The 26,403-nt window shown below is 40.5% G+C and overlaps 1 protein-coding gene and 1 long non-coding RNA gene across 4 annotated transcripts; one reads left to right on the top strand and one right to left on the bottom strand.

Annotated features, from left to right (window-relative positions):
• The first annotated feature begins 1,051 nt into the window (after nucleotides 1–1,051).
• Nucleotides 1,052–13,514, top strand: LOC306941739. Its single transcript, XR_013792208.1, has 3 exons — nucleotides 1,052–1,378; nucleotides 8,149–8,325; nucleotides 13,202–13,514. It is a non-coding gene; the product is annotated as an uncharacterized lncRNA (long non-coding RNA).
• On the bottom strand, nucleotides 2,189–26,350 carry loxl3b (lysyl oxidase-like 3b). Of its 3 annotated transcripts, XM_079527377.1 has the most exons (16): nucleotides 26,134–26,350; nucleotides 22,285–22,638; nucleotides 21,437–21,600; nucleotides 19,657–19,874; nucleotides 16,672–16,737; nucleotides 14,696–14,752; nucleotides 13,527–13,734; nucleotides 13,237–13,417; nucleotides 10,646–10,800; nucleotides 9,434–9,604; nucleotides 6,175–6,334; nucleotides 5,445–5,688; nucleotides 4,370–4,485; nucleotides 3,772–3,908; nucleotides 3,365–3,476; nucleotides 2,189–3,227 (listed from the first exon to the last, which is right to left on the bottom strand). In XM_079527377.1, the coding sequence occupies exons 2-16, from the start codon at nucleotides 22,628–22,630 to the stop codon at nucleotides 3,154–3,156; spliced, it is 2,409 nt and encodes an 802-aa protein (XP_079383503.1). In that variant the 5' UTR covers nucleotides 22,631–22,638; nucleotides 26,134–26,350; the 3' UTR covers nucleotides 2,189–3,153. The 3 variants fall into 3 exon arrangements, with proteins under 3 accessions (XP_079383503.1, XP_079383504.1, XP_079383505.1); XM_079527378.1 differs by lacking the exon at nucleotides 14,696–14,752; XM_079527379.1 differs by lacking the exons at nucleotides 14,696–14,752; nucleotides 16,672–16,737.
• Between the last annotated feature and the right edge of the window lie 53 nt (nucleotides 26,351–26,403).

The following is a 26,403-nucleotide window of genomic DNA, read 5'->3' as shown; positions in this document are numbered from 1 at the left end:
GTGTAGATTCTGAATATTCAACCTTACTCGAGTCGTGTTGTAGGCTTCTTAGAATTATGTTAATTAGTTGAACAAATAAAGTGGAGGTGGACGTCATAAGGACTCTTGCTGACTCAATGAGCCCTCACTGACTTAGCTGCACGTTCATGTGAAGTCTGCGAGGGCTTGAGGGATGTCCCATTTGAAATCGGTAAATCAGTGAGGGCTCAGTCCCGCCGCTTTATGTGCCCTTTGCCAAAGTCAGCATCGATGCTGACTTTGGCCCAATCCCAATCCACTCCCTTGCTGACTCAATGTGCCCTCACTGACTTAGCTGCACGTTCATGTGAAGTCTGTGAGGGCTTGAGGGATGTCCCATTTGAAATCGGTAAGTCAGTGAGGGCTCAGCCCCGCCCCTTTATGTGCCCTTTGCCAAAGTCAGCATCGATGCTGACTTTGGCAAATAAATTACCCACAGTTCATAGCGTTACCATGGGAATGAGGGGGATCCTCCGAACGTCAATCATTTAAGTATGCAATTTAGTTATGTATCGCGGTTAGAATGTCAACAAACACAATAGTGCTTTCTCACTGTTCTCAAAGGGAGACAGAATGGAAGGATAGGCTATATATTTAATAATAATAATAAGGGAAACATGATGAGAAATGACTAATGAGCAAACTAAAAGAATATGGAAATACAATTTATAATGAATATTATTATATATGAATATTACAACCCCTATCACACAGTAGGCCTAAAGTGTATTTATGAAACTAATAATAAAACGATCAGCTTAAATACTAAAATAGACATGATAGACATGTATAAATAGGCCAAGCATGTAGGCACTGACTGTGAATAAGGACAGTTATAATGGCGCACTCATCTTCAAAGTGCTGTCCCATTCCACTTTGGAGCCCTTGCAGCCTCTCACCCTCAAGCACTTACAGCTGACGTCACTAAAGTCAAGGGTTCAGGGCTGGGCCAAGTGCCCTTGTCATCTCATTTGATTTCACATATTTGTGACTAAATGGCGCCCCCACTGGTTGCCTTGGAAAATGGCACCATGGTTCCCTTTAATTATGTCACAGGCCCACAGCTGTGAGTGGAAAGACGCCAGTAGTACTAGAGATACAGATTTAAACAGTTCGCACGCATCGCACAAACACAGCGCAGTTTAAGAAAGGAAAGAAATAAAGAAAAATACTTTATTTGTTTTATTGAACCCAGCGCTCGTCTGTTTTGAGACCTTTGTTTAGTTTATGTCTGGAGCCTGTTCTTGTTTTGTTTGCCCCGTTTTTATTTTGAAACCTTTACACTCACACACAATACAAACTCCTGCCATAATCAACCCGTTACCCGTAGCAGTCATCATCATTCAGCATCGACAAACAAGTGAGTAAACAACAAGACGCCCAAGTCCCAAAGTGTGAGCACGTCGAACCGTATTTCTGGTGTAACTAAGAAAGGCATATTGGCCTATACAGCCCTTATTATACTGTATTTACTATGTATGTATGTACTGTATTTTTTTGTTTTGTTTTTATTTTTTTAAGTAGGCCTGCCCAATTGTATTGTCTGTGTTTATGTATTGTTCTGTTGTACTGTTTGTTGGTAATAAAAATAAATGCAATAAATCTATTGTTAAAAATAAGTGGAGGTGGACATTGGCTAATAGGCCAATTGTCCTATAACTTGACAGAAGTTCATATAATTTAAAACTCTTTCCTATGTAACAAGTCTTTTAGACACATCATACCCATTCTTTCTTTGACCGTTTTATTTGGTGGCACTGGTGTGATTACTTTGGCATACATATAGCATTTGACTTTGTAATGTTTTATCATTGCCCAATAATTCCTTATTTCCTTCCACAAATGGAGTGTTAATAATAATAATAGGGACTACACTACAGACGTTTTAAAATAGTCTTCAAAACACACAACTTATTTACACCACAATGCTACTGTGCAAACACCATCTTCGGTGGGTATTATCCTTAGCACCTTGACATTGTCAATAAATACATTCAAACATACATGCATGTGAGTGGAGGTCAAATTAGGTCAAAACCATCAGCATGAACATGATGGTAAACTAAAAATCTATCTGTGCGAAACACTGGATGCATTCTCTTGAGTGGCGTGGCCATGTGCATTTTAGGCTTCTTTTATCCAGAGTGAACTGTTGAATTAATAAAAGTCACATCTCCAATTCCCAAGTCACCAGTCACCATAGACCTCAAATCGAAGTTGAGTCCCCTAGTCTCCAGCGCAATCATGCGTCATTTCAAACAAACAACAAATTCATATGGTATTTCCATTCACCCATGCCCAATTCATACCATTTACCTAAAATTAATTATAGTAGTAGCCTACACAATACTAAAAGTATACAATGGATACCATTTTTTTCTTTTCAATTTAGGAATGTATAATTTATCAAATAGACTCGTTAGAAAGTTCAAGTCAAGTTCAAAGTCACAGATAGTTCAGTCCATGTCAATTCACAAGTCATGGTTGATGGTTCACATCCTGGACCTTGACTGTTGGGGGATCAAACATGGCATTTCATTCACAGGACAACCCTAGTCTATGAAGCCACACACATGCCCAGTATGAACTTTCATACAGCTGGATCGGAAGACAATGGGTTGTACCCATTAATGCCACAGATTTCTCGTAGTTTATGTAATAGAAAATATTGTACAGATGAGGGCTGTCTAAACCTGGATACTCCCAAGTAGAAATTATTAGGTTATAAAAAAATACTTCATTCACAACTCAGAACAAAACATTCAATAAAAGGCTGCACATTAGACGGCAGTCATACAAAAAGACACGTATGACATAATTTTCATTCTCCTGTAACACAATAGCGTATGCTTGCTTACATTTGACAGTATTGACAGGAAAAGAAGTATAAAAACTTTCATACAACATCTTCACCATAATGACGATGATAATAATACTGGACACCTGTGATAGCTGATTGGCTCTTTCCATGGAAATTGTTACCAACGCAGAACATCAAATGAGTTGCATCAGATGTGATAGGTGGGGATGTAGATCGGTATAGGCAAGCATCTCAAGCTAGAGACCTTAGTTTACACATATGATGACCCCCACTTTTTGTTGTTTGTGTGACAGGCCTGGATGTAGATGTGGCCATTAGGAGATCTGGTTATTAAGCTGTCCAGGGTATTTCTCAAACCTCTTCTCTGCCTCCTCACTAAGGGCATCACCTACAATGGAGGAAGGACAGTATAGTCAGGGAACCTTCTTATTATGCTATGACACCCTCAATTTTCCCCTTGGGAGATGACTAAAGTACGTAGTACAGAAGTGAGAAACAACCTTGCATTTGCGTTTAGCTGCTTACCAGTGTGGCAGTTATGAAGCCATATGCGATGACCATCATACTTGCAGTTGCATTTCATGGCGTTGTTGGTGAAATCACTCTCAGCCACTTCTAAATTAGGATTTATCACAACCTGAAGGGGCAGGACAGACAAAAGCCCATGGAGCATCATACAGTTAAGTCGTAATGTCCAATCGGAATGATTTCAATTTGATTGAAGAATATTATCCATGTAAATACTGTGGTGGTGGTGGTACCAGAAATCCAGAATGAGCTTGTGTTTGTATTTACACTTGCAGTAGCATAATTGTAGTTCTACACATCCGTCCAGAATGTTACATATAAAGAGGCTATTCCATCGGGTCCCCAGTAAAATGAGGAACAGTTTAAACACTTAAATCCTGTTTTATATTTCAGCTACTGCTCACCTGTAGAATGTAGTTTCCAGGCTTAATGTCTGTGATGTCTATCCACTGACAATCAATGTCGTGACGGTACAGATCCCAGCAGCCCACAGTGACGCCTTGCTCGCCAAAGTTGGCACACTCGTACCGCTTAGAAACACCTGCAAAAAAGTTTGGTTACCATAATTTAACAAGGCAAACTCACAACATCACCAAGAGTACCCTAATTACTGTAGGTTTTACAACATTAACAAACTATGGTGAAATACGGTATACATAATTCCTTATTTTTGTTTTACCCTACTTGGAGTTCCAGGTGATTGGCGTTCACTGTATAGTACATTAGAATCTGTTTATTTGCCAAATATAGTAGTGTTGTACACAAGGAATTTAACTGGGCACATTCCTCCCTTGTTGGACACGCACAAGTGTGTTCTATCCATACTGTACATGGGATCAGTACGGTATTACACACACTAGTGTATTGCACATTTGCAATTACAGTACCTGAGTGCAGGTGCTAATTTTATAAATGTTGCCATGGTTGTCTAAAATGTGTGGCACTTATATTGAATGTTTATTGGATGTCTCATGGTAAAGTAGAGCAGTCTGTCAGAATCACCTTCAAAGCATTCTGAATCCTCCAGACAGAAACTAGCTTTATGTCCCTCAGCCACCTTGCTTCCGTTCATGTTCAGCATATCATAGTGGGTGAAGATATCCATGCTGTGATAATGCCTGTAATAAAAATATTTCAAGTCAGCTCAGTGTATACAGCAATGGGAAAGGAAAGGAAAAAAAGAACCAATACAAACTTTTGTGATATGAATCTAGAGTGAGTGAGTGTGCATGCAATGCATGCATGTTAAATGAACAAATGCATATATGCAAGGTCATACATGCAATAATTCTCATTTAGTGACGCATAAAAAAAGAAAAGGAAAAAAAGATTGTAATAAACTGTGATGACCCATTCCCCAGATGCTCAGAGGTGCATTTTTCCTCAATGAAGATCATGAGTGAAATGCATACAGCCTATGCTGTGCAGTGTGCAATTATTACATATTTCTCCTTCTCCTTTCACGAGAAAGCTTTCTTTACCAGATTGAGCCCCTAATCTCCTGACTAGTCCGGCAGCAATTTGGGTTCAGGGGTACTGAATAGATTTATGGTTCCAGATTGATGTAGACAAGTAGCAGTTTACACTGGCAGCCAAAGTAAAAGCAACATCTCAGAAAATAGGGAATGAAATGTCTACTATAGCAGGGCTATCATGGATCTCTAACATGTGAAGTGCACTGTCATGGCATATTTGTCAAACCATCCTTTTCTAGAGAGTAATCTTATGAAATGCAAACTGATTCTTAGTGACTGGTACTTAAATTAAGGTAAATGTGGTTAAAAACTGGAATACGAAGATGTTGGTGTATTCTAAAAAGGTGTCCTGTTCCTCCTGGGGTCACTGTGGACAGACCAGCTATCCTCCAGATCTGTCTTTGTCTCATTTTATGGCTATATTAAGTGACAAGTACTGACAGATTGAGATCGGTGCCATATATGGCCATATCAGTTGGATCACTGGTGCAACGTAGCTGTGAGGGCTGCAAAGCAGCCCGATCTCTAGATGTTTGGTCCGCTTAGTTATTATTATTCTTAGAAGTCAAGAAACAGATCTTAATTAAGCAAGCTCTTGTTACCCATGGCATGCGTGCCAGACCCAAGAGTGACGGCCGGCCTTGGGTCTGAAGTCGGCTCGTCCGATGTTGTGTATCTGAGAGGAGAAGCGGAGCAGGCGTCTGTGGCCATAAGGCCAATTGGCCTTGGCAGCCGACTTGCTCAGGCAGTTCTCCTCGGCGGCACAGTAAAGCATGTGCAGAGGACGGTCCTCAATGTAAACAGACGACTGGACCAGCGGGGCATTCAGAACCAGGTCAGACGCCGCTGTGCATAGAATCAGAGTAATTACTTATTTACATGTAGAGGCTTTTATAGAGTGATTTCTAAGTGCAACCATAGCGTAGGCTAATATCTCATTTATACTTGATTGTGTGTGGTGTCACGCAACGGAAACAAGATATATATATATTATGCAAGTAGGGATAAGTAGGGATATAAGAACTAATAGTTTGTTTAATAATGTATTTATTTTTTACATAACTACGCAAGTACAAGGGTATATGTGTGTACATGTGTGTGTGTGATAGTGTATGCACTGTATGTCGCAAAAATGCCAATAAAATATATATATTAAAAAGATTTAGATGGGATATCAGTCTTCCTGACATCAACAATATCATCAATTTGCTCTGAAAACGCCATTATATACCATCGACTTGAATTAGAATGATTTTTAAAACATATTTTTACAGTAGCTGTTATAGTTATCGATCTTAGTTTGGACGGCCCTTTAGTGTTGTTATCACGTACTTTCAGAGCAGATAACTCCAGCCGCGAACTTGGCTGCAGCTTTCTGACAGCTCACGGTTTTGTGCCGCTGACAGTGGCTCAGAGTCATCTCACTGCCAGTACATTTCAGGCCACTCATCACCATCTCTGTCACATTGCTGCTGTCCCAGTACCACGTTTCCTTAGAGAGTTAGACACAAACAAACAAAACAATGCATCTATTATAGAGATTTGAATCGGTTTCAGTACACACACTGCTTTTCGTCACCGCTAAACCCATCCCTAAATTCTTTGCCTTTTTAAAAAAAAAACTATTTTGCAAAACATTTTTGAATAGTTTAAAATGGCCAGTCTACAAGCTCACAACATGTCAATGTACATTGGCTAGTTGAACTACTCAAATGTTTTTCAAAATAGTAAAAAAAGGCAAAGAAGTTTAGGGATAAGGGGTTTAGCAGTGACGAAAATGGAGCCTAGAGTGTACAAACCAAATGGACTATTTGGTTACCTTTTGAATACTCACCTGAGCTACAAATTGACTGTGCATGTATGTTACACTTAGCCGGAGCTGCGTTATTCATGTCACAAATCACATTACAATATCCAACCGCACACTATGCTTCACTACTGTTGTCATTACATGCTAATGTAAGTAGGGAATGCTCCTTTAAAAAATCGGGACAAAAGACCAATGAAAGATGTTCTGTAGAGATTATTATTAACAAATGCAGCTTAAAGGAGTTCAATGTTTTCTTTTCTTTCTTTCTCCAATCAAATAAACCAGATGTGTGTGAGTCATTTTGGCTCGTCATTGAGAACACAATGTGTTCACTAGAGGGCATTACACTTGTTCACTAAGTGGGCCGTTTATGTTTCATGCTAAACTGCACAGAACTGTCATTGTCTCCACCAGGCCGAAGGCATGGGGAGAGAGTATGTTTTGCACTCCGTCCGTGTGTCCGTCCGTCCGTGTGTGTGTCCGTCCGTCCTTCCTTCCGTCCGTCTGTGTACAGCTAATCTCCGGCACCGTTAACCCGGTCGATGCCAAACTTTGCACACACACTCCTTGGATGGCAACGATGAACCTCTGCCCCGCATTTTCCAGAACGGCCTGTTATAGCGCCACCATGAGGCAGCTTTTCACATTTTTACCTAAAACTGCACCGATCTGCGTGAAACGTTGCATGCACACTCCCTAGAGGCCAAGGACAAACCTTTGACCTGCAATTTCCGCATCTGCCTTTTAGAGCGCCACCAGGAGGCCGACTTTTGTAAAACACATTTTTTTACATTACTCCTCCAGATTCTGTCCAAAAATCTCACAAATCGTTACACAGTATCTCTATGGTCATGTGCTCAAGTTGGATCTGTCCGATATTTCATATTCCATCCTAATTGGCTATAATTGGCTTTCACAGTTTGCAAGATTGCCCCGTTTTGAACAATAGCCTCAAATCATGAACGCAGCTTGCAATTTACGTGAAATCTTTCACACATTTTCTTACTAGGCTGAGGAATATATCCCACCCTTTTCACATTGGCCTGTTATAGCGCCACCAACAGGTTGATTTTTGCAAAACACATTTTTGGAACAAAATGCCTCAAATCATCCAATTTCCATCAAAGGCAAACATGTTTATATTACTCCTAAACATTTTGCCAAACATCTCACACAGTCCTATCCTCCTGGTGGAGACCTGTGCCCAGAAGGGCACTTCTTCTAGTTGCGTGCTGTTGCTGTTCTTTTTTTTTCACCCCTACTATTATTCAGTGAGATGTGTATGTTTGAAGAGTTTCAGTCCAACATGAGATTTCCACATTTGAAGAAACACTGTGCGGAAATGTTAAAACAATATTATATTTTTATTATATTGTATTGAGTACTTCAACGTCAAACGAGCGAGTTAAATTAGCATTGCTGATTTGACTGTAAATCATTGCATCTCACAAATACGTGAATGGAGAAGTGAATGATTCATCCTAATGTACTTACAGTGATGGCATGCATGGAGTATCCCAGCCCTAGCTGCCTGCACACAACCATGGCTTCCTTGGTGGTCCAGTTTGTACTGCACACTGTGCCCCACCTGGACCCCACCTGAACCTCAACCCGGCCCTCATACGTGGTCCGACCGCCCGCTATCCGGATCTGCACAGAGGCCCCTGCTGGAGGTCAGTAGAAGGACAGGGGCTTCCTGTTCTGTCTGCGAGCCCTGGAGGCCTGAGGCTCATGTACTGTCTGGAGACTTTGTTGTTATGAGTCTATGTTAGTCTGTGCTGTTTGATCTTGCCTTGTTTTTATTAATCGCATGACTTGATGCCACAGGCACATTTCTGTTTTTGGATTAAGTTTTATAGTTCAGTGTGGCAGGTACTACTGAAGCAGCGGTGAGGTTAGTTATTATTAGAAAAGTAGTTTGTCACATGGTTTCAAATTCAAAACCAATGTGAAAAAGTCACTCTTTGGCTTCAGTTTGAGCGGCTCAAACTCAAGCCTGCGTAGGGGTTTATTTGCTGGTTGAAGATTCTTCATATTAAGGCTGGATGTTGTGGAACGGAATGTTAGTTGATAATTTTTGTCCCATTTTTGTGAAATATCCAAATAGCGAGTGCTGTGGTTGGAGGATGAAAGTGGATTTTCGGGATCTGGGGTGAAAGTAGAGGACTAAAATAGCACACCACTAAAGTATAGTAAAGTAGACCAGAAGAATATAAGAATCTTCTCCCAGACTTGCGTCACAAACTCCAAATATATGGTTACATGACTGTACAGACTAAATTAGAATCTGGGCCTTCCTTGTGGGAAGCCAAACATCTACTAGACAGCCAAGAAAGAATCTCCCTGAACCACAGGGGATCCTGCTTACAGTAAAGGTCCAGACTACTCTGGCAGACAACTCGTTAATCTTTGATTCAGTCTTAAAATCGTATTTTCTTGAAAAGTGGAGAAATGGCAGAAACTGAAGTATGTTAATTCTAACATTTATTTGTCATGCACTTTATTTGAGTTTGTTAGAAAAATGTTCTTGAAACAAGTGAGTCTCAATCTCATTAAATTGTCATGGGTCACCTGCTTCAAGAGAATGCCACTTGACTTGAGTCAACAAGGACATTCTTGGGGGCTACATGGAAATAAACAAAATTACCTCACCCAATTAGAAGATTCTTCCACTTAATTTCATTAAAGCAGCTTTTAAAGACTGAATTCAAGATGTAAAGGGCCATGACTAAGCTTAATCTCGCTCTTTATTTTGCAGCAAAGCGTGGGTTAATAACCTACTTTTAAGCCGTGGTTAGCATAGCCCAAGCCCAGCTGCCTGCAGGCCACCATGGCCTCCTTGGTAGTCCAGCTCTCTCCACAGATCAGACCCCAGCCCACGGTCCCATTTGAGTCTTTCTCCATCACTTCTACACGGCCCTCGTACCGCGTGCGTCCTCCAGTGAGACGTATCTGTGTGAGCCAAAAGGGTTAAGCACAAAGCGCGCGAAGCATACATACTGTACACATGGGTACTACTACTGGCAGCAGTACAGCTAGCATTGCTAGAAGCCAGTTTTAAGCTTGTTATTGTTAGAAATGTTTTAATTCCTGCGATTTTATTGTCTGTCCTCAACAGAGACAGGTGGTTATCTGAAAGGTGACACAAGCTGAGAAAAATAATAAAATATAAATTAGATTTGTTTTTTAACACCAATCAAAAACTAATGCTTATGTCATTGAATCTACATCTATCTGTGTGTCTCTGTTGAGGGTATGGAACAATAATATTGTATCACATTCACATTATGATGTGGCAACAGTCTATTAAAGGCATACCACTGTTGGACAAAAACACGTTTGCAAAGATGTGCAATGAAACCCATGCTGCCTCAGTCATAATCATGTATGGCTAACATTTTACAATAGAATTAACAAGGATGATAGGACCCTAGGATAGGTCCTGATTGAGACTCACCCAATGCATGAAACCTAGTAAATGACAGTGTTTGTTCTACAACAGTGATATGAAGCTGTTTGTTTGCTTTGCTTGGGAGGTAGGCTACTGTAGGATGATGGTGAAGATGTAAAATTGCACAATTTATTGTACAATGATACTTGTTAGCTCTTCATCTCTCGTCATAATACAACCCAGTTTCCTGAAGTAAAATGTTCAACAAAATATGGATATGAAATACCGGTACACTATATATACACAACACGAAACAATAAAGTCCTTACATTTAAATTAATTACATTTAAAAACGGTATCAAAACGATTCAGCCATATTTTCATAAAAGTTAAACGGCATTGCACTAAAAACAGTAATACAAAAATTCCTCGGTTTATCTACACTACCTTACAAAACTGCTTAATTTTGAACTTCTAAATTGATAAAGAATTAATAAACAATTATTCATATATTCTTTTCACATACACAAAAATACAAAGTCATAAATTGAATGACATGTTTAGTAAGCGAGGTGGAGTAAGGAATAAAGTGAAGCTCTGACCGTCTTCTCCAGTCCCAAGTAAGGTATGTTGCAGCCGACCGCGGCGTCCTCCATATGGCTACAGTCCTCTGCTGTGACGTTTTTAAACGGACAGTTCCAAATGGTCTTTTCCTGCCCAAGACACTTGACTTCATTCATGTGTATGGGTCCCATTCCTATACAGACAAACCGAAAGGAGGAAAGACAGAGGCACATGGGGAGAAGCAGTCAGACAGATGAACTGAGGGGTAAGACTAGAAAAATGTGCTCCTTGGAGCACAGGTCTCCGCCAAGCCGGGCTGTCTACCCTGGGCCCCCATGAAGGCAGTCATAGCCAATTGGAATGGAATCTGAACTGCAGAGATAACGTCTACCGATGAGCTTTGGGAAAAAAAATGTAGGAATAGCAGCAATAAGTATGTTTTGAAGAAAATGCAGAAAATCTAGCACCACCATGACGGTGAGTAGAGGTTCTTCAATTGCTTACTGGGATTCGGCGTGCAAAGTTTGAATTGTGGAATTTTGTGCAAAATGGGCCCCTGCATTTTGTACAGGTGGATCGGTCAAATAGCACCGGAGATTCAGACACGTGGACGGACGGACGGACGGGAAGATGGCAGGGGCAAAAACATAGTCTGCGGCCATTGGCCGACAGGCCTGTCAGACACAATATATCATCACACACACACACACACACGTGGACAGAAACAGTTAGATGGCTAGACAGACAGAGCCTAACTGGCAGGCAGACAGACAGACAGACAGAGCCTAACAGGCAGACAGACAGACAGACAGACAGACAGACATTGAAACTGGAAGCTTGCTAATTTAAATCCCTAGACAGTCTGGCATTGGAGTGTATAATCTTCAATTGTTGACTTAAAGCTAACTGAATACTTAATAGCCTAATTCCATAAACACATTCCTCTTATAATGCACATTTCCAGAGTCTGTGACGTGCAGGAATGTTTCCGAGCCTTAAAATGTGTACAAATGCAGAGATGTGGTGCTGATGATCCAACATCCATTTGAGGGTCTGCTGCTCCCTCAAAGAGATTCACTGATGAGCCTCAGTCCACTTCCTCTGAGGTAGCACACAGACTGTGTGTACAGTACACACGCATGCACGCATTTCAGGGAAGTATCCTGAAAAGCTAGTTGTTTACGGACAAGACCTAATTAGTCCAGTTCCTGAGTACACCTCCATGTTTATGGGACGAACACGTAATGAAGGTCACATTTACACACACACACACACACACACACACACACACACACACACACACACACACACACACACAGCTTTATAACACATAAGAATAAATCTACATTTCTCAACCACTAAATGATTTGACTTCCTGCTGAAATGGAGGTCTGTGTGGCTGCACATAACATCAGATAGACGATAAAAGAAATATTTCAGCTTAAACTCATTTCAAACTAAATACCTGTGAGCCAGATGGCTCTTTGATGCTACCGCATGAAACACTGTACCATTTTGGGATGAAATGATCCATATCTTAACCTGAATAAAACAGGCCTATACATAGTAAACTCCTCAGTCCTTTGGTAACTCACGCGGTCCCTAATATGTCCATTTTGTTTTTTACACTGGGAATACTATATATTTCCTTGATCTGCTATTTTTGCCAAATGTTTGCCTATTATGACATGCGCATGTCAGAATGGGGATGCTAGGGTTAAGGCGTTTAACTGCTGCTGTGTTACTCAGTGTATTACAACAATACAATAAATGCACACTCTGTGTGTACTGTGTAATATGAAGATCAAAGGACAATCTCCTAGACTAAGTTATGTATATGTAGCATATATATATATGAGTGGCTCACAACCTCAGCCTGATGGCCTCAAAAAGTCTATCTCTCCTGAGCCATAGCCATAGGCCTTTGGATTAGTGGTTAAGATGTTAGCTTTCCACACGGGAGACCCAGGTTAGATTCCTGGGTGTTACAATGGTGCAGTGACCCGGATCGGGTTCCCCCGTAGGATGAGGTCAAAAGCAGGGTGAGTGTAGCAGAGTGGCTCACAGCTTCAGCCTGATGGCCTCAAGAAGCCTAATATCTCCCCCGAGCCATAGGCAATTGCCTTTGGCTTAGTGGTAAAGATGTGTTACATATGACAGCATGAAAACTTGTAACAAAGAGTGGCTGTCCATCACTGCATTCCAATTTGACTTAAAACATGCCATTCCTGGAATGTCTCCTTTGCTTGAGATCACATCAGGGCTGAGCTGGAGATGACCTGTGAGATTGAACTGCTGGCGTTATATAGACGGCTGATTACTGATAACTGTGCTTTTAAGTACACACTGTCTCAGACTCTGCTTTCTTTTAACCAGTAACCACTTACTCTACATTTATCAAAGGAAGAGTAGGGAGACCATCTCCAAAAATCGGTAGATGTGCTACTGACGTATATTGTATTAACACATTGGTTAAAAGAATGTTTTATTCATTAAAATACATTTTGGATTGTAGATTTAACACTTTTACTTTGTCAAAGATCCATCCACACCTGATGCTCCAGCAGCTAATTTACTAAATTGAACGATTCAAGTTCACAGGATGAAAAATATACTGAACATTCCAGACCTTGCCCCAGACGTGCTCCAGTGAGGGCCTCCTTGGCGCTGCCAAAGCCCATCTCCCTGCAGACCACACTGGCTGACTGGAGATTCCAGCGGTCATCACACACCGTCCCCCACTCATTGTTCTTCAGGACCTCCACGCGGCCCTCACCCAGCTTGGCACCTCCCTTCAGCCTGACGTTGCCCTAAATGACATGGATAAACAATATGCATTTGCTATCAGCATCTCCGGAGAACTCTTTTTTTTTTTTTTTTAAACTGAAAGTCCATTTAGCTATTTCATTGGTTACTTACCGAAGTCTTCATCTTTTTCTTCAAGCCGATGTTTTGAGTGAACTGTGGCCCTGGCACGCAGCTAACAACGACTGGCATGCCGCCATCACAGGTTGTGGTTGTGTTGGGTTTGGTAAACTCCAGTGGGCAGGCTGCCAGGTGGACCTCTGTTCCAGTACAGGCCACTGAGTGGACGTGGTAGAGATGTTTCTGACGCTCTAGGTACAGTCTGTAGGGGAGAGGATGGACAATAGTGAATAAGTAAAAAAATAAAAAATCAATGAATTAATTTACTGGATTTCTTTATTTTATTTTCAAATATATATTTTTTATTGGGCTGGCTCAGAATGAATGCTTTAGGTTATACAAAAGACAAAGATAAAAAGACACATTTAAATATCAATGAATGAATGACCAACCGACTGAGTGAGTTTGAACGAATTAGCCACACCAAACCTCTCTCCTACAAAGGAAACTGAAAATGGCCTTGAGCTTGTTTTAGTAGCTTATCACAATACAGACTGATCAGCTCACATTATTAAATGAGTGTCAGCTCAGTTAACCTACATTATCACAACGTTTTACAAAAGTATCAAAACAATATCAACATTATAGTACCTACTGTAAGAGGAAGTTCCATAATCTATCATATCCAGGGATATTCTACTTACTGTATAGTAATAATCGATACAGATGCAGGATTTAATGGACAACATCAACTATATTGATCTCTATTGATTTGTTTTGATATTTGATTCTGTAAACAAATAGGGTAGGCAATTATAAGCTTTTAGCTTCAGCCTACACCTTTTCGGGCCACTCAAGTGTCTTGTATAATGTATTATTGTTAGATGCTTGTTAAGAAATGTCCGAAATAAACTAAACTAAACGGGTTTTGATCTCACTTGAAATATTCCTGAAATTTGGATAACTATGTATGCCAAAATGAAGGGATGAATGATCCTAACGGGGGCTACAACATGTGCAGGACAGCCATTTGATTATGGCAAGAATTAAGAGGGACCGACATGGCTGAAGGCCTTTGTGTTTCTTGCCAACAACCTCTTTGGCTCATCCATTGCAGTTAACCATCAACTGTTTGTGAAGCCCATGTAGCATAATGTGTGATCCTGCTCAGACCTATTTTAGCCATATGAATATACCCATGACGTAGTTCTTCCTTGGTTTACCTTTTGTCTGAGTCGTTCTGTTTAGACTTAGAGTTAGCTTTAGCTTTGGGTGCCTGCCTGCAATGTAAACAGTGGTTAGATGCAGTTAGGGGATGATCTGGCAGACATTATTGCCTTAGTGACAATGGTTGTGTTGTACAAAGACAATGGAAAACTGTAGCTTCATGAGTATAATGAACAATGCATCATTTTCAGCACTTCGGTGGGTCTAGACACCATGAAGATTTTACTTTTCAATGCAGCAGTAACAAGATACAATATTAATGAGTGTGTGTTGTTATTACTCTATTTTGTTCACACCAATATGTTATAGTGGATGTTACAAGATAGCACAAATATTGTGTTAAGTGCTCACAATTGTCCAAAAATGTGCTGAAAGTGACACTTTTTTGTTTAAGAATGCCAAGAACACAAACAGAATCATGTTACATGGTTATGGTATGGATGAATTATTTAGGCTTGAGTTGAGTTATCAACAGAGCATCATAATGTGTATGATATACAGTGTACAGACTGTACACCAATATTTTGATTAGTAAGTATCATACTTAAAAAATCCTCCTGTATGGTTATATGCAAGCCAGTCAATGTGTTACCACATTGACTTTATTCCTTTATGGCATTTCATTTTATTTCGCATGGTGACTATTTCGCTCTTCACACCCCTATGACAAGAGCTAAATGGCCTCTGTGTGATTATGGTCAACAGAGATGTCAGATCCCTGTACTGTATGTAGACCTAATGAAGGCACAAAATGTAAAGCTGTATAATATGGTTCTTAAACATTTGTAAACGCAGGTCCCAAATAAGATTTTTTTTTGTGAAAGTTTGTGTTTACACAAAGGTGCAGAAATATTATCTACTGTATGTTTAGCACTGCAAATTGTTTATTGGAAGTTTGGTTATACTGTACTGTACCTACAAATACATCAAAGAAGCTAAATTAAGTCACTCTTATCATAGAGAATGTGACAAAGCCGTTAATTTATCAGCTAATGTATTAGATACATACAGAAATAAAAAAATAAATTTAAAAACTCAGCAGAAGTAAGGGTCTGCAACTCATTTCAGTTTAAGAACCATGGTTGTTAAATTACTCCAAATAGAATGCCATAGTGAGGAATATATTTTCCAGCTGTTGCATTAGATGAGACTTGAGTAAATCCATGGAAAAATGAAACTGCGGTCACTCTCACACAGCACAGATTGACGACATTTGCCACATCAAGGCAGCATTAGCAAAGGAGCAATTTGAGCACCAAATTGATTTAATCTGCCTTGGTGCCAAAGTCAAATACTATGTATTATACTTAGTAATTGGATTGATTGACATTGGCTTGTGCAGTATAAATGCTTAGCTAAAGTCTTAGAAAATATTTTCCGATAGCTTGCTGGCCATGTACAAGTGTATATAATCTGTGCCATGTCTACACAATAAAATCTTCAGTGTTAATTTATCCATTCACACATACGGTCCATTTGGTTACATTTGTACAGAGTAAAATGAACACTCTGGATTTTACAGTGAGCAAGTGAAAGGTAGCCTGGTTAACCACTCCCACTCCCCCATTTAATTTCATTCTGAAATGAAATGTTTTCAAGGGGCAGTGGTTAACCACGCTAAGTGAAAGGGGCAAAAAACCAAACATATCCCAGAGAACAGACAGAATCCCTGGACATATCAGTTATAATTTATAACTGGACAAAAAAAACCACTCACAGACAAACTATTCGGAGTATTCGCATGCTGGACAAACACCAATACTACCCAATGAGAAAGACAGAACACGGCTACGTGGTTATTTACTACCCAATGAGAAAGACAGAACACGGCTACGTGGTTATTTACTACCCAATGAGAAAGACAGAACACGGCTACGTGGTTATTTACTACTGGTACAGGAAACCCACGTCATTAACAGTATACAGAGTATGGTCAGCAGGCTGACGGTGGGTTGTCCTTCTACAATAATACCTGCCAGCAGCTGAAACTAGAACCTTTGGTTTGGTGACCTTCTCCGCTGCTCTTTTGTTCAGACGTCTGCAATGGTGAAACAACCCAGCGCTATCATCATATGCAGTGTACGGACTGTGACGTACATGCTAAATTACATACGGATGTGTACATGTAAATTATGGACTTGTATAATGTCCATGCAGGCATACACACATGCATGTTTGATTGTCCTTCTCCATATAAAATTGCATATTTACACTCATTGACACACAAATGCATGCTCAGTTGCTCACACTCTTACTCACTCATACTCTCGTGCACACACACACACACACACACACACTCTCACTCTCACTCTCACTCTCGGTTCAGGGTGGGTTTCAGTGAATAACATTTCTAAAATTCCTGGAGTGCTCAGAAATCATATTACATAGGTGCTTAAGGTAGCCCTTGAATGATTTACATCACTATTTTAGCTGTCCAAAACCAAACGCCATATTAGGAACTATCCAACCATTCTCATTAAAGAGCTATCATGCCACACAGCTCACTGCCCCTATAATTGCAACGGTACAGTATGTGGATCTGATCAACAAAAGACTATGAAGAATTGATCAGAAGTAAGCACTTTTGCATGATTTGTGTATTACAAAACAGTCTTCCATTCTGAATTTGTGGAAACAACTGTGTGTGTGTGTGTGTGTGTGTGTGTGTGTGTGTGTGTGTGTGTGTGTGTGTGTGTGTGTGTGTGTGTGTGTGTGTGTGTGTGTGTGTGTGTGTGTGTGTGTGTGTGTGTGTGTGTGTGTGTGTGTGTGTGTGTGTGTGTGTGTGTGTGTGTGTGTGTGTACAAATATGGACATTTAAAATATTGCAGTCACTGCAGTTTCTACTCTCTGACTCAAGTCAAGTCTCAAACTAGAATGAATGGTGTAGCAGAGAGGAAGGCAGACAGCTAAGCAAACAGAATTAGAGAAAACATACAGTATATTCTATATACATTACTACTTCACACTGGCCTGACAATATGTCTCTGTGTCTGTGAAAACTTTGCTATAGTCTGGATCTGGAATAGTCACGTAACACTGCAACTCTTGAGCCTTTCTGTTAAAGTGCGGCAGGTGTCAAGCCTTAATTTTTCTTATCTTTTGTACATAACATACTAGCAGCAAGCATTGTGAATTTTCATCATACAATATTATGAAAATGTTTTTAGGCAAGGCTGGGAAAATATCAAATCAATATACAGGATACAATCGCCACAACCAATCTTTTATCCCTAAAACCAAATTTGAGTACTTTTTGCATATGAATGCTACTTTAAATTGATTGATGTTGGTCTTAAGAAACTTATGTAAACCACGACATGTTTTACATTTGTCTACATGTTACATTTGTGTGGTTTGTCAGCACTCAAGTGAATTCTACATTTGGAGTTAAGAGGGCAGCAATAAATTGTGAAACGGCTTAAACTCCCCATCAGCAAATCTTAATCTTCCTTAATCTGCACATAAATTCACCCTGGTAGTATAGGGGGGAAAAACTCTATTGATACATATTAGGCCGCTGACCCCCATTTGAATTGATTTTGTGCGAGGGACCCCCATAAGAGAATATTCTTGTTATACAACAGTGAGTATAGTATACAGTATACTGTAGTGTAGACAGTTGGAGAGATATGAGTAGAGAGTGAATCCTATGACTTATTGACTTGAATAGTCATTCTCATACTGTACATTCACTCATTGAGTCAACTTAGTTGGTGAAATAATACTGAAATTAAACTGTTCCTAATTCAACTGGGGGCGCTGTGAATAGGTTTATTCTACATCTACAGTATGTTACAGCACATGTGCTACCGCTGAACAATGTACTGATGCTTACAGTTTGACTATTAAAGCATCAGTCCCCCCCCTTCCACCAATCCTCCCCCTGAACCCGCTGTTCCTCAGTGACCTGAGCCTTCGCACACATTTGAGAGAAAACACACATTTCCCCTCGTACTACTGTGAACCATCTGCACGAGATGAAGTGTGTGTGTGTTGTGTGTGTGCGCGAGTTGGAGGAAGGCCTGGAATGTGCGATGTGTGCTGTCATAATGGATGGCTGATTTAGGAGAGGAAACTGAGGTTATAGTTATCTGTCACTCTATGCAGCAATGATTCTTTTTCCATGATGTGGCTTTTTTCCATTGGGGCTGATTTCCAATACTAAATAATAGGCTTGTCATTTCTGTCTTACCGGTTATAATTCAGACCGTTTTATACCATTGGTCCTCAACCGTTTGGGGGGCCAGCAACTCTATCCAGGTCCCTTATTACGCCCACACCCAATTCAAATTTAAGTACGTTTCTACTCTGAAAACTAATTGTTTATTATTCTGTGTTGCTTATACAATTTATCAAACATATGTCATTGAATGTCGAATAACACATTTTTCATTAAACTTGACTGATTACTACTTCCCAGAGAGCAATAAACTACAAGAAGTAGAATTATCACCTTAAAGTAGGCCAGGGAAGCCGCAAAATGGAAATTCAAACTGTTTGGGTTTCGTTATTGATCACAAACGGCAATCTAAAGGAAATAACTTGGTGCCGGTACCAAACAAGATGCATTTTAATTAATGGTTACACACACACACACACACACACACACACACACACACACACACACACACACACACACAGTTAACACGCTGTTCCTAGAAAAACAGAAACATCCTCCCAAGTTGAAGAAAATAGGACAAACAGAGGCTCGTCTTCTTCTTTTGTCACGTGTGCTGGACAGCCTTGCTGCTGTTGGCAGACAGTGAGGAATGTCTGCTTAGCCTGTCCCTATCATGTCCATACCATAGTAAGTAACACTGGTCTTTATCTGACAAATCCTGAGAAGTCTGCTTGTGGTTTAGTCAAAGTACCGTTCCATCCCCTCGCCAGGCAGGAGCGAAGTTAAGGAAATGTCATCGTTCCACATGACTGTAAACTCTGGGAAAGGTTCACTTACTTGTAGAAGTTCTTGTTGACCTTCCTCTCGTGCGGGAACCCCAGCATGCCGCAGACCACGCGACTGTTTTTGGGTGTCCATCCCACATCGCAGATCTGAGCCCAGCCATCCTTGTACTTCACCTCCACCACACCCTCAGTGACGAGCTTCTTCTTCTTGGCCATAACGACCACTGGCCGCAGACGCACTTCCTCTATCTTGTTCTCGTCAACAAACGCCTGTTGGAAATCAAACCAGGTTTGAGGAGGTCAGGTCAAATATCTTAAAACATTTGCTGTGAAATGTTGTTGAAATCTGCTAAAATGTATTGATAATCCACTAAAAGAATATTTGACTTGCTGGATTAAAAGAAACCCCAACATTGTACTGGACTCTGAGCTACAGAATCCATTGTCAAAAAATAAAGGAATAAACAGTGCCCTCTTTTCCTTGAATTTTGACGTGAGTCAACGGTCTGTCTTAAGACACTATACACTTACACAAACGCACATGCATGCATGCATGCATGCATGTATGTGCACGAGCAGTGCCAAAAAACAAGCAGTGCCACAAATGCAGGGAGAGCTCTTCTATGAAGACGCTATAATGAATAAAGGTTTAACGTTAAGCATACCTCTTGACTAGGATGCACCGAGTACCTAATCATTGTCTGTAACGATTGTATCTCCCCACCCAGTCATAATAACCATAACAGACTATAATTGGATTGAGGGTTCTTATCTCCTCACTAACGTCTTGTAAATGGTTCATGCGAGTCACACTCATAGCCATTACCAACACTATAATCTTGGAATCAGGGTTCCAATCTCCTCGCTAACACCTTGTAAATGGTTAAAGTGATCATGGCGCTGCTTGCCAGATTTTCACTGCAATGTTGAATAAGTGGAAAAGAAGCTGGCTGCATTCCCGAATTGTTGTCTGGACACCACAGTTGACAGAGTCTGACTCATAACAGGATGGACGGAAAGAAGAAAGCAAAAACTCTGCTTTTGAGAAAGCTATTTCTGTTAGGAAATCTTAGGATCTGTTAGGATCTTCTTTTTGAAATACTGCACATCAGAGTGACTTGGCATGGGATACCATGTCAAATCAAAAGGCAGTGATTCAAGCCAGTTCAATGGATCTGCTGTCCAGTTAGTTAGAATGCTGAGTTCCTGCTGTTTCCAGGAAACCAAGGTTGAAGGGCTCCCCAGTCTAACCTTGTTCACCTCAGACCTTTCGTTCATGAACATGGACTGCAAAAAGAGGCAAGCAGACAACTGGAATATGCTACAGTTACATTTCCCTCATCATTTCAGAATAGTCCATCCAAAAACAAAACAAAAACGGAATCACAGGCTCTTGGATTAGGTAGGGGCTAGAAGGGTTAGCGAGAAAACCTTTCCATTGACTACAGTACACCATTCTAGTCTATAGAGTTGCTGCCTATTTAATGATGATTGCACACACATGGTATAGACTATACGCTAATTACCACCATATGTTCACTAGGGGTGAACATATGGCAACAGGTGGAGTTACTGAGGCATAAAATGTATCCCATGCATGCGAGTTAAAAACCTACAGTAGGCAAGGTAAAGTGTTGGAAAAGTGGTAGCAAATTTCTTTTCTTTTTTACAGGCTTCTAACAAGCTCTCAGCCTCACTAACCCAGACTGTTTACGATCATTGTCCCTGCAATTGTGGCTTACATGTAGAGTTTAGCTATAGTGTTAAGAAGGCTCACACAGACCAGTCAAATTATGGCATGATCTCAATGAAAAGTATTTTTAGAGTCTTACATCAATGATGTTGGAGTCCACAAAGCCAGGAATCCTTTCGTCTTTGCACACCGCCCCAGCGTCCTCATCATGGGTACAGTCGCTGTTGCCCCAGCCCCGAGATTTACAATTCTCAATGCTCTTCTCGCCTCCATTGCACTGCACATTGTCCAGCCAGATCTTTCCTGTACATAGGCATACAGTTAACACATCAAGACCGAGGTCGATTCTACCAATGCCTACTAAATCAGTATAGTAATCAAACGTTTTCGTATGCAAAAATCTAAAATGATATAATGGATCCTTTCCCGGTATTAACAGGTTAATATACAGTAGGTTATGCAAAGCACTGGTAGTGCTGAATTTCTCCAGCAACATTGAGTAGTAGAGCGATGTGTTCCCTACCATAACTTGTAATAATAAAAGAAGGGGTCTTCACATTATGAGGGACAAAGGAGCTTCTCAACATTGTTCTCAGCAAACTATGAATTTGTCACTCAGACTTTACGGGGGCCAGTAAACTATGAAACTTTTTTTCCTCCAATCTGTATATGGTAGAGTATGTTACTTAATACAATATAACATGTTCATGTCTCACCTAGACTCAGGATCTGACATGAATTTTGACCTGAAGGTCCAGATTAAATTTATAACCTGAGCAAGCTAACCTATTACTAAGTGCTCAGTCAGCACTTGTGCAGGAAGCCGGGTTCAAATCCGGGGCAGAAAAGGAAGGTTACATAGTGCTGGTTTAACATACAGTTACAAACATAGCAGGCATGAAGGAAATTGAGATTTAGGTTCCATGTGCACTAATCCCAGATCAGAAACATTAAGGTATTGAAATAATGCATGCCATTGCTTCCTACCTTGGCCTTTTCCATATTTGGCGCTATGTGTCCAACCCGTGGCAGAGACGAAACCCATCTGGCGGCAGAGCACGTTGGCGTTGGCCAGGGAGAAATCATCGTCACAGATGGTACCCCACTCTCCTTTGTAGAAAATCTCAATGCGGCCCTCGTTGTGTTTGCGGGGATATCCGACCATCCTGATCTTCAGACGCTCGGGGGCTGCGGTGGTACGTGGCTGGGGGGAGGTTGTGCCCACAACAGGGGCTGTGGTAGCTGAGGGTGTGGTCTGGGCGAGGTAGGAAGGAAACCACAACCCAAGTAAAAGGCTGATGGCTAAATGTTGCCACCGTCTTGAATTCTCCATCGTTGCGTCTGCAGATATGGAAATTCAAGTCAGGTTAAAGGTTTAAAGGTCAGTATGTTATCATCTGGGTGTTTGCATGGAAAAGCTTAATTTATTATAATAAAGATGATATATACAGTTTCAATGTTTCAATGCATTTACTGTATAGCAATATTCAATTAACTGAGGAGTAGGTCAAATGTAGAAAGACTGGTTTAAGTGAAGTCAAATGATGCATTCTAAAAACAGGGTCAGTTTTATTGTTTGAATTTGTCCATAATTCAAGTCTGCTTTTGCTTTTATAAGCAATACTTTTATGAGTTGAGTAAAGGGCCAATAGTTTACCTGACACTCCATGTGTTTTAAATAGACTGAGTGTACAAAATATTAGAAACACATGTTCATTCCTGAGAGAAAAAAAGCTTTGATCTGTATTTTAATTGAATTATTGAATCAATTTAAATGATAATGGGATGATATAGAATAGATAAAGGTGGCGAGAGAGGATAAGAAAATATTATAAAGACAACTGAGATGCAGCTGGTACAATGGAAATGTAACACCTGTGACAGTGTTTTAGACATCGATTAGTCTCGCATAGCCAGTCAATATATGGGGTAGAAGCAGAGAAAGCCAATGCTAACAAACCTACGACCACTGTCTTGCAAACCAAACAATTCTGCCATGCTGTTATTCTTTTAATTTCTGAATTGTTTCCACACAGTTTTAGGTCATTCATTGAATAGTAGACAGAGGTCCCTGGTTGACTGTGGCTACGACTAGACATCAATATGATACATGCTTCTACATATCTCTATGTATTTTTTTTTAAATAATTTGACCTGTTTTCTATGCAATGTTTTATTTCTCTCCTGTTTTTACTTTCTCTCTATCCTTCTCATGAATAACTACAAAATGATGGAGCATGCATTGCTTTTTTTTTTAATCCCACGATTTCGCAACCCATTTTTTTTCACCCAGTGTCAATTATCTAATGTAATCCTGGGCGCTACACTTCCTCTGCCAACCTGGGGGGTAGCAGACTGACATCATGCTTCCTTCTATGCATGAGTCCAAGCTGCTTCTTTTCACCTGACAGGGGAGAGTTTCCCCGGCCAGACGTAGCGCGTGGAAGGAACATGTTATTCTGACCAGTTCCTTCCCCCTCCATCAGGTGCCCCGGCTGGCCAGGGGGAGGTAGTTTAGAGACCAGGATTACTGCATGTTTTGTGTGAGAGTACCTACCCTAGGGGACACGGGAAGAACATGCAAACTACACACAGAAAGGCCCTTTCACCAACCCCGCCTCAGGTATGGGCACTGATGACGCGGAGGAGAGAACAAGCGGGAATCGAACCCAGGACCATCTAGCTGTGAGGCGACAGCACTACCGACTGTTCATAGCATTGCTATGAATAGAAATATCCATACTATACAGTTATTTCTGTGACTTTAAAATGGAAAACAACACCTTCAAAAATTGTCTGGAAGAGGACTAACGAGCCATGGTCATGATGATGTGCAAGCTATATTGGCTGGCTTCCTTTTCGCACCCTGAACTGGAGCACCACATTATTGCATAAACACTTCAGTGGTCCAAAATATCTTGCAGAGAGCTTGAGCTCAAGTCTGAGATGACATGAAACAAAGGAGCTGAAAGTATGCAGAGCACATGGATGAGTGACTTCTCCTAGAAGTGGGATGGATGTAAGAGTGTAGTTGCTCCAGCTGCTTAAGTTAAAACATCTGGCCAGTGTTTACTTGACTCTAATGGAGGACGGAATAGCAGTAGACATTTAAACACACATCGGCCCCAAATGACAATCAAGTCAACATATAGGCTATCACAAAAATACTAAATACATTGTTTATAGTGTTTATGTAATTTAAGAATTGTTCTGCCTTAACTGACATGGCTGTCACCACTGGTCTGAAAGGTTATAGCGTGTAGCCTAGTACACAGTAATATTCATAGTGTTGTGGGAAAGGATCAGGTCTTGAGACAGACATGCAAGTCACTTCATTCATTATGACATACTGTAAGAGCAACATGGATGACACATGCATATGGCCAATTCAAGCCATCCTGGCCAACCAGTGTAGATAATATGTATATCATTTGACCAATCCAGGCACCTTTTACTGTGAAATTCATAAATACATTCCTGTAGGCTTTATACCGAGTTGTGCATAAGACTGCTATTGATGAGTTGAGTTGAGTGGTTGAGAGTGGAACATTACGGGGGGTTGCTCCACTAGAGACACAAATACAGTAGTGTGGTGTGTTTGTCCAGAGACCGCAAACTAAAGCTACCCTTTCCAACACATGTCTGAGACTCACTGAGACATCTGAGTCCAATTTCACAGTGTATGGCAAGGATACGCATATTTAATACAACACATGTGTGCACACATATATGCGGACACACACACACACACACACACACACACACACACACACACACACACACACACACACACACACACACACACCCCCCCCCCCTACCAATTGTGCTCTTGGTCATCAAGACATGTCAAAGATCAACATGAGCTGTATTGACAGAGATGCTGAGAAATAAACAGGGCAACCTCTTGTGTTGTCTTAACTTGAGAGTGAGACCAGTTGTTTAATGAAATCAGAGTTCACTGAGAAACTTTAGTAGATTCAAAAGAACTCTATTAGCAGCACAGTGAAACTTCCCTTGTGTCACAAAACCTTTGGTTGCTGGTTTCTGAAATATCTCCCTGACTCAATGTAGATTAAAATTAAATCTAGATAGGCTATATATAATTATTTATTTATTTGTGGGAGAAGTCATCCAACAACTCAAATAAGCATCTAGTGATTGTCGTTCTTTCTTCCCCTCAGAACAGTGACATAAGGACATAGTCTAGTTTTGGAAGTCTCTTTTTTATGGTTTGACTGTCTGGCTGAATACTGTACATTTGGGAAGACCACAAATATGGACACTAAATCTACACTGCACCAGATATATTTGGTACGACCACATAATGGGCAGAATCATAGACTCAGACGTTAGAGTAGGCCTACACCAGAGCTGTAAAAGAAATCCATGCAGGAGTCTGTTTAGGTAATTTGCTGGGCACTGGATAGACATTTTTCCCCCCATTGTAACATACTAACATTCCATATTATATCGCTTTATGAAGAAATAAATGGAAGGGCATTAATTTAGGCTACTGCTCCAGATAGAATCTGAAGTTATTCGAATTGCATTTGACACATTAAACAATAACTCAAAGTAGGTATTGTATTAATTTTCGTAGTTATTTGGTACTCAACCGTCTTCATTACGAAATGCACATTTTATGCTCCAAATAACTATAGGCCTAGTTTAGATTTCTGGTCAGACAAGTAGCATGACAATTATTTTTATCTTCGTCAAATCAAACACAGAAATTCCTCGTCCAGAGGATTTCTGGACGAGCTCGGAATGTCGGTGTTAGATTTCATTTCGCGGTTGCAACTAAGGAATCAGATAAGAGCACTTTCACTTTCTTACCTGAAGATGGTTATAACGGTCCTCCTAATTCCAGAATTAGCCTTTATTTGATCCAGGAGTTCGCAAACTTTAAAAACCGCAATAAAAAACTGTAAAATAAACACCCCAAACTTGCTCTAATTCATCTCCCAATAAAAAGGCACCAATTTGCGGTGCAAGAGGTCCACCTAACAGCCAATTATGCCTTTCAGTCTTTTTGTCTGTAAATTGCCAGCTGTACAACCCTCACTGCGGAGAAGGGGGAGAGGAGGCGACTCGTGGACTTTTACA

Source organism: Electrona antarctica (genome assembly GCF_951216825.1).
Source record: "Electrona antarctica genome assembly, chromosome: 18".
NCBI lineage: Eukaryota > Metazoa > Chordata > Actinopteri > Myctophiformes > Myctophidae > Electrona > Electrona antarctica.
The sequence above is the reverse complement of the archived record's forward strand: the minus strand, read 5'-3'. Positions and strand labels throughout refer to the sequence as shown.

Excerpts from the sequence above, each read along its gene's own strand:
- loxl3b (XM_079527377.1), bottom strand. The coding sequence starts at position 22,630 with ATGGAGAATTCAAGACGGTGGCAACATTTAGCCATCAGCCTTTTACTT. Across the intron at positions 19,875-21,436 it reads TGGACTCCAACATCATTGAT|GCGTTTGTTGACGAGAACAA; the intron begins GTAAGACTCTAA and ends GATTTCCAACAG. Across the intron at positions 6,335-9,433 it reads ATGCTAACCACGGCTTAAAA|GAAACGTGGTACTGGGACAG; the intron begins GTAGGTTATTAA and ends TAACTCTCTAAG.